Source organism: Pseudophryne corroboree, chromosome 12 (assembly GCF_028390025.1).
Source record: "Pseudophryne corroboree isolate aPseCor3 chromosome 12, aPseCor3.hap2, whole genome shotgun sequence".
NCBI lineage: Eukaryota > Metazoa > Chordata > Amphibia > Anura > Myobatrachidae > Pseudophryne > Pseudophryne corroboree.
This window is the reverse complement of record NC_086455.1, coordinates 6,903,635-6,915,711: the sequence shown is the minus strand read 5'-3', so window position 1 is coordinate 6,915,711 and position 12,077 is coordinate 6,903,635. Positions and strand designations below refer to the sequence as shown.

Sequence of the window (12,077 nt, the reverse complement as noted above, 5' to 3'; positions counted from 1 at the left end):
CTTCTCCACATATGTTTGTTCAAGGCCTAAAGGCCCATACACATTAGACGATGTCGCTCTGTGAGCGACATCATCTAATGTTTCCCCCTCCCGGGCCGGCCGACTGTACACACGGAGCGATATGACCGCTCATATCGCTCAGTGACGTCACGCCTCCGCCAGCCCTGCATGAAGGTCGTGGACGACAGTCCACATCCTTCATGCATGCCCTACCGACAGCAACGATCGTTGCCGACCCGCGGGGCCGCGCATCGGTCGTCGCTGGCGGCATACACACTTGACGATAAAGTGAGCGACGTCGCTCAAGGAGGGGGAAAATGAGCAACGTCGCTCATTTTATCGTTAAGTGTATATGGACCTTTAGGGGCAGACAAGACCTTTACACTCTGCCTGATTTACATTCTTATTCACTTATTATATCAGTAAGTATATTCCTTCCAAAGTATGAAGCGGACTTACCTCTCTCACATCATATGCAACATTCCCAACATAGACTTGTTTACAATCATCTGATGAAAAAGCAATGAAGATTACATTAAATGAAAATAACACAACAAGAAGCCTACTAGTATAATAGAAGATTCCCTCCAAAAGCTCCCACTCTAGTGGAATAGCTGGAAACCCTGTGCAAATGAGCTTGCAATCTAGTGGAATAATGAAAGACTGTCTGACAAGAAATTTGCAATATATATAGTAATAAAACCGCAGACCCTGGGCCAAGAAGCTTGCAGTCTAATGGGAACCTGTACCCATGAACTTCCACTCCAATCATTTTAGGAGAACGCCTAGTATAAATTCTAAAAATTGTTTTCAAAGCTACAAAGGACATATAATGAATAGCAAACACACCCTAGTAACTAACACTACATCAGCAATACACTCTAAAGTAGCTGGCACCACGTATCAAGTGAACATTTACCCAAGTCAGAAGAAAAAGCCATTTCTCTCTTTGTTTCAATCTCCACTTGAAACCTGTGAGATTCAAGACAGATCAATTAAAACGCAGTTCCATTATGAATAGAGGACAATCGTCTGAGTCACTGAAGCTGTAAAGTAATACCAGATGATACGACTTACTTTTAACAAAATGGAAGGATGATTTTTTTTTCTTGATATATACATACATTTTACGCCATTCATATTAAGTCAGAGTGACCACAGCATCACACTCCTACTCTGCTGCTGGGGGCCCTGCTCCTCCCAATATATAACTCCCAGTCTGTGCCGTCCTGCTGCCTCCATTCCCCTCCTCACATCATGTCACTGCCCCTGTCCTCACACATCTCCTGATATACTCTGTGCTGCTGGGTACCCTGCTCCTCCCAATATAGAACTCTCAGTCTGTGGCTTCCTGCTGCCTCCATTCCCCTCCTCACATCATGTTACTGCCCCTGTCACATGCAGCCCTGTCCTCACTGACACATCACTCATCTCCTGATATACTCTGTGCTGCTGGGGACCCTGCTCCTCCCACTATATAACTCTCAGTCTGTGGCTTCCTGCTGCCTCCATTCCCCTCGTCACATCATGTCACTGCCCCTGTCACATGCAGCCCTGTCCTCACTGACACATCTCTCATCTCCTGATATACTCTGTGCTGCTGGGGGATCCTGCTCCTCCCACTATATAACTCTCAGTCTGTGGCTTCCTGCTGCCTCCATTCCCCTCCTCACATCATGTCACTGCCCCTGTCACATGCAGCCCTGTCCTCACTGACACATCACTCATCTCTTGATATACTCTGTGCTGCTGGGGACCCTGCTCCTCCCACTATATAACTCTCAGTCTGTGGCTTCCTGCTGCCTCCATTCCCCTCCTCACATCATGTCACTGCCCCTGTCACATGCAGCTCTGTCCTCACTGACACATCACTCATCTCCTGATATACTCTGTGCTGCTGGGGACCCTGCTCCTCCCGCTATATAACTCTCAGTCTGTGGCTTCCTGCTGCCTCCATTCCCCTCCTCACATCATGTCACTGCCCCTGTCACATGCAGCCCTGTCCTCACTGACACATCACTCATCTCCTGATATACTCTGTGCTGCTGGGGACACTGCTCCTCCCACTATATAACTCTCAGTCTGTGGCTTCCTGCTGCCTCCATTCCCCTCCTCACATCATGTCACTGCCCCTGTCACATGCAGCCCTGTCCTCACTGACACATCACTCATCTCCTGATATACTCTGTGCTGCTGGGGACACTGCTCCTCCCACTATATAACGCTCAGTCTGTGGCTTCCTGCTACCTCCATTCCCCTCCTCACATCATGTCACTGCCCCTGTCGCATGCAGCCCTGTCCTCACTGACACATCACTCATCTCCAGATATACTCTGTGCTGCTGGGGGACCCTGCTCCTCCCACTATATAACTCTCAGTCTGTGGCTTCCTGCTGCCTCCATTCCCTTCCTCACATCATGTCACTGCCCCTGTCACATGCAGCCCTGTCCTCACTGATACATCACTCATCTCCTGATATACTCTGTGCTGCTGGTGACCCTGCTCCTCCCACTATATAACTCTCAGTCTGTGGCTTCCTGCTGCCTCCATTCCCCTCCTCACATCATGTCACTGCCCCTGTCACATGCAGCCCTGTCCTCACTGACACATCACTCATCTCCTGATATACTCTGTGCTGCTGGGGGATCATTCGCCTTTGTTCACAGAACGCACAACAACGTATGATGCAATTACTATGCACGGCGTGCCAACAGCAAGACCAGGGTCCTGGTACGGACTGCTGCAGGGCAAATGGACATGGTGTTGCTGCAAAAATCTAAAAAGGACTGACTACAGACTATATTACACTGCTGTATTACTGAGGACTGATTGAGGCAACCCCTCAACAACTATTACACGAGGCATCCCCCCCAACAATTGTATTACACAAGGCAATCCCCCACCAACAATTGTATTACACGAGGCCAGTGATGGATAACCTAGACACTCCAGCTGTTGTTGAACTACACATCCCAGCATGTGCTGCATCAGTTTTAGCGTTACCAAATAGCAGAACTGTAGCAGGGCATGCTGGTATGTGTAGTTCAACAGCTGGGGTGTCAAGGTTAGCCATCACTGCACCAGGCCCCAACAACTCTATTATACGAAGTAACCCAACAACTGAATTACACAAGGCAATCCCCCCCAACAACTGTATTACAAAAGGCAATTCATCCCCCCCAGCAACTATATTGCACGAGGCACCCTCCCCACCATGAGAACTGTATTACATGAGGCATCCCCGCCCCACCATGAGAACTGTATTACATGAGGCATCCCCGCCCCACTATGAGAACTGTATTACATGAGGCATCCCCCCCACCATGAGAACTGTATTACATGAGGCATCCCCCCCCACCATGAGAACTGTATTACATGAGGCATCCCCCCCACCATAAGAACTGTATTACATGAGGCATCCCCCCCCACCATGAGAACTGTATTACATGAGGCATCCTCCCCCACCATGAGAACTGTATTACATGAGGCATCCTCCCCCACCATGAGAACTGTATTACATGAGGCATCCCCCCCCACCATGAGAACTGTATTACATGAGGCATCCTCCCCCACCATGAGAACTGTATTACATGAGGCATCCTCCCCCACCATGAGAACTGTATTACATGAGGCATCCTCCCCCACCATGAGAACTGTATTACATGAGGCATCCTCCCCCACCATGAGAACTGTATTACATGAGGCATCCCCCCCCACCATGAGAACTGTATTACATGAGGCATCCCCCCCCACCATGAGAACTGTATTACATGAGGCATCCCCCCCACCATGAGAACTGTATTACATGAGGCATCCCCCCCCCACCATGAGAACTGTATTACATGAGGCATCCCCCCCCCACCATGAGATCTGTATTAAGTGAGGCATCCCCCCTCCATGAGAACTGTATTACATGGAGCAACCCTCCCTCACCTCACCATAAGAACTGTATTACATGATGCAACCCTCCCTATAAGATCTGTATTAGGAGGCACCCCCCTCACTTTAGTACATGGGACCCCCTTAATATAACTATTCTGCTTCAGAACATCTTCACATTTGTTCAAAACAGTATAACGTGACCCCAGGCTCCTGCCTCCCATAATAACATATTTCCAGCAGACCCCTCCCCGTGACACAGGCATACTTAGCCGTGGGACGGGTGTATGACGGGACTTTTGGCGCCACGCCTGCCAACATCCGGGTCTCTCCACTTCCCGCCAATCCCTCCAGCTCTTTCATAACGTGTTATGGCCGGCCCCAGCGGTGACTTCATTGAGGGCTGCCCGGTCGCAAGATGGCGGCATCTGCATCATGGGACCGTTCCTTGCGCAGAACAGCCAGGACATGTGGGTCGGGTTGAGGATGAGAAGCCGCCCGGTCCGTAAGTCCTCCTGTACTGAGAGGCCCTGATCCGCAGGCGTGTCTGATAGGGAGGACTGGGAGGGTGACAGGCAGCCCCTCCCCCATTACCCGAGGGTGAGTGACAGAGTGCCCCTCCCCCATTACCCGAGGGTGAGTGACAGAGTGTCCCCTCCCCCATTACCCGAGGGTGAGTGACAGAGGCACCCCCCTCCCCCATTACCCGAGGGTGAGTGACAGAGTGCCCCCTCCCCCATTACCCGAGGGTGAGTGACAGAGGCACCCCCCTCCCCCATTACCCGAGGGTGAATGACAGAGTGTCCCCTCCCCCATTACCCGAGGTTGAGTGATAGGGAGAGTGACTGAGACTGCCCCCCATTACCAGAGAGTGACAGAGACTGCCCCCCATTACCAGAGAGTGACAGAGACTGCCCCCCATTACCAGAGAGTGACAGAGACTGCCCCCCATTACCAGAGAGTGACAGAGACTGCCCCCCATTACCAGAGAGTGACAGAGACTGCCCCCCATTACCAGAGAGTGACAGAGACTGCCCCCCATTACCAGAGAGTGACAGAGACTGCCCCCCATTACCAGAGAGTGACAGAGACTGCCCCCATTACCAGAGAGTGACAGAGACTGTCCCCCATTACCAGAGAGTGACAGAGACTGTCCCCCATTACCAGAGAGTGACAGAGACTGTCCCCCATTACCAGAGAGTGACAGAGACTGTCCCCCATTACCAGAGAGTGACAGAGACTGCCCCCATTACCAGAGAGTGACAGAGACTGCCCCCATTACCAGAGAGTGACAGAGACTGCCCCCATTACCAGAGAGTGACAGAGACTGCCCCCCATTACCAGAGAGTGACAGAGACTGTCCCCCATTACCAGAGAGTGACAGAGACTGTCCCCCATTACCAGAGAGTGATAGGGAGAGTGACAGAGACTGCCCTCCATTACCAGAGAGTGATAGGGAGAGTGACAGAGACTGCCTCCCATTACCAGAGAGTGACAGAGACTGCCCCCCATTACCAGAGAGTGACAGAGACTGTCCCCCATTACCAGAGAGTGATAGGGAGAGTGACAGAGACTGCCCACCATTACCAGAGAGTGATAGGAGAGTGACAGAGACTGCCCCCCCCCCTCCCCCATTACCAGAGAGTGATAGGGAGAGTGACAGAGACTGCCCCCATTACCAGAGAGTGACAGAGACTGCCCCCCATTACCAGAGAGTGACAGAGACTGTCCCCCATTACCAGAGAGTGTCAGAGACTGATCCCCATTACCAGAGGGTGATAGAGAGAGTGACAGAGACTGCCCCCCATTACCAGAGGGTGATAGGGACAGTGACAGAGACTGCCCCCCCATTACCAGAGGGTGATAGAGAGAGTGACAGAGACTGCCCCCCATTACCAGAGGGTGATAGGGACAGTGACAGAGACTGCCCCCCATTCCCAGAGGGTGATAGGGAGAGTGACAGAGACTGCCCCCCATTACCAGAGGGTGATAGGGAGAGTGACAGAGACTGCCCCCCATTACCAGAGGGTGATAGGGAGAGTGACAGAGACTGCCCCCATTACCAGAGGGTGATAGGGAGAGTGACAGAGACTGCCCCCCATTACCAGAGGATGATAGGGAGAGTGACAGAGACTGCCCCCCATTACCAGAGGATGATAGGGAGAGTGACAGAGACTGTCCCCCATTACCAGAGGGTGATAGGGAGAGTGACAGAGACTGCCTCCAATTACCAGAGGGTGATAGGGAGAGTGATAGAGACTGCCCCCATTACCAGAGGGTGATAGGGAGAGTGACAGAGACTGCCCCCCCCCCCCCCCCCATTACCAGAGAGTGACAGAGACTGCCCCCATTACCAGAGGATGATAGGGAGAGTGACAGAGACTGCCCCCCATTACCAGAGGATGATAGGGAGAGTGACAGAGACTGCCCCCCCATTACCAGAGGATGATAGGGAGAGTGACAGAGACTGCCCCCCCCCCCCCCCCCCATTACCAGAGGATGATAGGGAGAGTGACAGAGACTGCCCTCCATTACTAGAGGGAGATAGGGAGAGTGACAGAGACTGCCCCCCATTCCCAGAGGGTGATAGGGAGAGTGACAGAGACTGCCCCCCCATTACCAGAGGGAGATAGGGACAGTGACAGAGACTGCCCCCCATTCCCAGAGGGTGATAGGGAGAGTGACAGAGACTGCCCCCCCCATTACCAGAGGATGATAGGGAGAGTGACAGAGACTGCCCCCATTACCAGAGGGTGATAGGTAGAGTGACAGAGACTGCCCCCAATTACCAGAGGATGATAGGGAGAGTGACAGAGACTGCCCCCCATTACCAGAGAGTGACAGAGACTGCCCCCCATTACCAGAGGATGATAGAGAGAGTGACAGAGACTGCCCCCCATTACCAGAGGGTGATAGGGAGAGTGACAGAGACTGCCCCCCATTACCAGAGAGTGACAGAGACTGCCCCCCATTACCAGAGGATGATAGGGAGAGTGACAGAGACTGCCCCCCATTACCAGAGGATGATAGGGAGAGTGACAGAGACTGCCCCCCATTACCAGAGGATGATAGGGAGAGTGACAGAGACTGCCTCCCATTACCAGAGGGTGATAGGGAGAGTGACAGAGACTGGCCCCCCCCCCATTACCAGAGAGTGACAGAGACTGCCTCCCATTACCAGAGGGTGATAGGGTGAGTGACAGAGACTGCCTCCCATTACCAGAGGGTGATAGGGAGAGTGACAGAGACTGCCTCCCATTACCAGAGGATGATAGGGAGAGTGACAGAGACTGCCCCCCATTACCAGAGGATGATAGGGAGAGTGATAGAGACTGCCTCCCATTACCAGAGGGTGATAGGGAGAGTGACAGAGACTGCCCCCCATTACCAGAGGATGATAGGGAGAGTGACAGAGACTGCCCCCCATTACCAGAGGATGATAGGGAGAGTGACAGAGACTGCCTCCCATTACCAGAGGATGATAGGGAGAGTGACAGAGACTGCCCCCCATTACCAGAGGATGATAGGGAGAGTGACAGAGACTGCCTCCCATTACCAGAGGATGATAGGGAGAGTGACAGAGACTGCCCCCCATTCCCAGAGGGTGATAGGGAGAGTGACAGAGACTGCCCCCCATTACCAGAGGGTGATAGGGAGAGTGACAGAGACTGCCCCCCATTACCAGAGGGTGACAGAGACTGCCCCCCATTACCAGAGGATGATAGGGAGAGTGACAGAGACTGCCCCCCATTACCAGAGGATGATAGGGAGAGTGACAGAGACTGCCCCCCATTACCAGAGGGTGATAGGGAGAGTGACAGAGACTGCCCCCCATTACCAGAGGATGATAGGGAGAGTGACAGAGACTGCCTCCCATTACCAGAGGATGATAGGGAGAGTGACAGAGACTGCCCCCCATTACTAGAGGATGATATGGAGAGTGACAGAGACTGCCCCCCCCCCCCCCCCCCCATTACCAGAGAGTGACAGAGACTGCCTCCCATTACCAGAGGGTGATAGGGAGAGTGACAGAGACTGCCCCCCCCCCCCCCCCATTACCAGAGAGTGACAGAGACTGCCTCCCATTACCAGAGGGTGATAGGGAGAGTGACAGAGACTGCCTCCCATTACCAGAGGGTGATAGGGAGAGTGACAGAGACTGCCCCCCATTACCAGAGGATGATAGGGAGAGTGATAGAGACTGCCTCCCATTACCAGAGGGTGATAGGGAGAGTGATAGAGACTGCCCCCCATTACCAGAGGGTGATAGGGAGAGTGATAGAGACTGTCCACCATTACCAGAGGATGATAGAGAGAGTGACAGAGACTGCCCCCCATTACCAGAGGGTGATAGGGAGAGTGACAGAGACTGCCCCCCATTACCAGAGAGTGACAGAGACTGCCCCCCATTACCAGAGGATGATAGGGAGAGTGACAGAGACTGCCTCCCATTACCAGAGGATGATAGGGAGAGTGACAGAGACTGCCCCCCATTACCAGAGGATGATAGGGAGAGTGACAGAGACTGCCCCCCATTACCAGAGGGTGATAGGGAGAGTGACAGAGACTGCCCCCCATTACCAGAGGATGATAGGGAGAGTGACAGAGACTGCCCCCCATTACCAGAGGATGATAGGGAGAGTGACAGAGACTGCCCCCCATTACCAGAGGATGATAGGGAGAGTGACAGAGACTGCCTCCCATTACCAGAGGATGATAGGGAGAGTGACAGAGACTGCCTCCCATTACCAGAGGATGATAGGGAGAGTGACAGAGACTGCCCCCCATTACTAGAGGATGATATGGAGAGTGACAGAGACTGCCCCCCCCCCCCCCCCATTACCAGAGAGTGACAGAGACTGCCTCCCATTACCAGAGGGTGATAGGGAGAGTGACAGAGACTGCCCCCCCCCCCCCCCCCATTACCAGAGAGTGACAGAGACTGCCTCCCATTACCAGAGGGTGATAGGGAGAGTGACAGAGACTGCCTCCCATTACCAGAGGGTGATAGGGAGAGTGACAGAGACTGCCTCCCATTACCAGAGGATGATAGGGAGAGTGACAGAGACTGCCCCCCATTACCAGAGGATGATAGGGAGAGTGATAGAGACTGCCTCCCATTACCAGAGGGTGATAGGGAGAGTGATAGAGACTGTCCCCCATTACCAGAGGGTGATAGGGAGAGTGATAGAGACTGCCTCCCATTACCAGAGGATGATAGGGAGAGTGATAGAGACTGTCCCCCATTACCAGAGGGTGATAGGGAGAGTGATAGAGACTGCCTCCCATTACCAGAGGATGATAGGGAGAGTGATAGAGACTGTCCCCCATTACCAGAGGGTGATAGGGAGAGTGATAGAGACTGTCCCCCATTACCAGAGGGAGATAGGGACAGTGACAGAGACTGCCCCCCATTACCAGAGAGTGATAGGGAGAGTGACAGAGACTGCCCCCCATTACCAGAGGGTGATAGGGAGAGTGACAGAGACTGCCCCCCCCCATTACCAGAGGGTGATAGGGAGAGTGACAGAGACTGCCCCCCCATTACCAGAGGGTGATAGGGACAGTGACAGAGACTGCTCCCCATTACCAGAGGGTGATAGGGAGAGTGACAGAGACTGCCCCCCATTACCAGAGGATGATAGGGAGAGTGACAGAGACTGTCCCCCATTACCAGAGGGTGATAGGGAGAGTGACAGAGACTGCCTCCCTTTACCAGAGGGTGATAGGGAGAGTGATAGAGACTGCCCCCCATTACCAGAGAGTGATAGGGAGAGTGATAGAGACTGCCCCCCATTACCAGAGGGTGATAGGGAGAGTGACAGAGACTGTCCCCATTACCAGAGGATGATAGAGAGAGTGACTCAGAGACTGCCCCCCATTACCAGAGGGTGATAGGGAGAGTGACAGAGACTGCCCCCCATTACCAGAGGATGATAGGGAGAGTGATAGAGACTGCCCTCCATTACCAGAGAGTGACAGAGACTGATCCCCATTACCAGAGGGTGATAGGGAGTGTGACAGAGACTGTCCCCCATTACCAGAGGGTGATAGGGAGAGTGACAGAGACTGTCCCCCATTACCAGAGAGTGATAGGGAGAGTGACAGAGACTGCCCCCCATTCCCAGAGGGTGATAGGGAGAGTGATAGAGACTGTCCCCCATTACCAGAGGATGATAGAGAGAGTGACAGAGACTGTCCCCCATTACCAGAGAGTGATAGGGAGAGTGACAGAGACTGCCCCCCATTCCCAGAGGGTGATAGGGAGAGTGACAGAGACTGCCCCCCATTCCCAGAGGGTGATAGGGAGAGTGATAGAGACTGCCCCCCATTACCAGAGGATGATAGAGAGAGTGACAGAGACTGCTCCCCATTACCAGAGGATGATAGGGAGAGTGATAGAGACTGTCCCCCATTACCAGAGGATGATAGGGAGAGTGACAGAGACTGCCCCCCATTACCAGGGGATGATATGGAGAGTGATAGAGACTGCCCCCCATTACCAGAGGATGATAGGGAGAGTGACAGAGACTGCCCCCCATTACCAGAGGATGATAGGGAGAGTGACAGAGACTGCCCCCCATTACCAGAGGGTGATAGGGAGAGTGAAAGAGACTGTCCTCCATTACCAGAGGATGATAGGGAGAGTGATAGAGACTGCCCCCCATTACCAGAGGATGATAGAGAGAGTGACAGAGACTGCCCTCCATTACCAGAGGATGATAGGGAGAGTGATAGAGACTGTCCTCCATTACCAGAGGATGATAGAGAGAGTGACAGAGACTGCCCCCCATTACCAGAGGGTGATAGGGAGAGTGACAGAGACTGCCTCCCATTACCAGAGGATGATAGGGAGAGTGACAGAGACTGCCCCCCATTACCAGAGGATGATAGGGAGAGTGATAGAGACTGCCTCCCATTACCAGAGGGTGATAGGGAGAGTGACAGAGACTGCCCCCCATTACCAGAGGATGATAGGGAGAGTGACAGAGACTGCCCCCCATTACCAGAGGATGATAGGGAGAGTGACAGAGACTGCCTCCCATTACCAGAGGATGATAGGGAGAGTGACAGAGACTGCCCCCCATTACCAGAGGATGATAGGGAGAGTGACAGAGACTGCCTCCCATTACCAGAGGATGATAGGGAGAGTGACAGAGACTGCCCCCCATTCCCAGAGGGTGATAGGGAGAGTGACAGAGACTGCCCCCCATTACCAGAGGGTGATAGGGAGAGTGACAGAGACTGCCCCCCATTACCAGAGGGTGACAGAGACTGCCCCCCATTACCAGAGGATGATAGGGAGAGTGACAGAGACTGCCCCCCATTACCAGAGGATGATAGGGAGAGTGACAGAGACTGCCCCCCATTACCAGAGGGTGATAGGGAGAGTGACAGAGACTGCCCCCCATTACCAGAGGATGATAGGGAGAGTGACAGAGACTGCCTCCCATTACCAGAGGATGATAGGGAGAGTGACAGAGACTGCCCCCCATTACTAGAGGATGATATGGAGAGTGACAGAGACTGCCCCCCCCCCCCCCCCATTACCAGAGAGTGACAGAGACTGCCTCCCATTACCAGAGGGTGATAGGGAGAGTGACAGAGACTGCCCCCCCCCCCCCCCCCATTACCAGAGAGTGACAGAGACTGCCTCCCATTACCAGAGGGTGATAGGGAGAGTGACAGAGACTGCCTCCCATTACCAGAGGGTGATAGGGAGAGTGACAGAGACTGCCCCCCATTACCAGAGGATGATAGGGAGAGTGATAGAGACTGCCTCCCATTACCAGAGGGTGATAGGGAGAGTGATAGAGACTGCCCCCCATTACCAGAGGGTGATAGGGAGAGTGATAGAGACTGTCCACCATTACCAGAGGATGATAGAGAGAGTGACAGAGACTGCCCCCCATTACCAGAGGGTGATAGGGAGAGTGACAGAGACTGCCCCCCATTACCAGAGAGTGACAGAGACTGCCCCCCATTACCAGAGGATGATAGGGAGAGTGACAGAGACTGCCTCCCATTACCAGAGGATGATAGGGAGAGTGACAGAGACTGCCCCCCATTACCAGAGGATGATAGGGAGAGTGACAGAGACTGCCCCCCATTACCAGAGGGTGATAGGGAGAGTGACAGAGACTGCCCCCCATTACCAGAGGATGATAGGGAGAGTGACAGAGACTGCCCCCCATTAC

At 53.4% G+C, this 12,077-nt stretch overlaps 2 protein-coding genes across 6 annotated transcripts in view; one reads left to right on the top strand and one right to left on the bottom strand.

The window, feature by feature from the left end:
• TDRD10 (tudor domain containing 10) overlaps nt 1-4,418 on the bottom strand; it is a 44,242-nt gene extending 39,824 nt beyond the window's left edge. For 2 of the 3 annotated variants that reach the window (XM_063946832.1, XM_063946834.1), the window contains exons 1-3: nt 3,934-4,090; nt 920-972; nt 460-509 (exon numbers count right to left, since the gene is read on the bottom strand). In XM_063946832.1, coding sequence (XP_063802902.1) covers nt 460-509; nt 920-972; nt 3,934-3,941 — 111 coding nt within the window. In that variant the 5' untranslated portion in view covers nt 3,942-4,090. Of the gene's footprint in view, nt 1-459; nt 510-919; nt 973-3,933; nt 4,091-4,147 lie in introns of those variants that run through there. The other variant, XM_063946833.1, reaches the window with a different exon arrangement.
• The window catches only part of SHE (Src homology 2 domain containing E), a 34,134-nt gene continuing 26,299 nt past the window's right edge, over nt 4,243-12,077 (top strand). Inside the window, exon 1 of one of the 3 annotated variants that reach the window (XM_063946836.1) lies at nt 4,243-4,384. The gene's annotated coding sequence lies outside the window, so the exon portion shown is untranslated. Of the gene's footprint in view, nt 4,480-4,630; nt 4,668-12,077 lie in introns of those variants that run through there. The other 2 variants (XM_063946835.1, XM_063946837.1) reach the window with 2 other exon arrangements.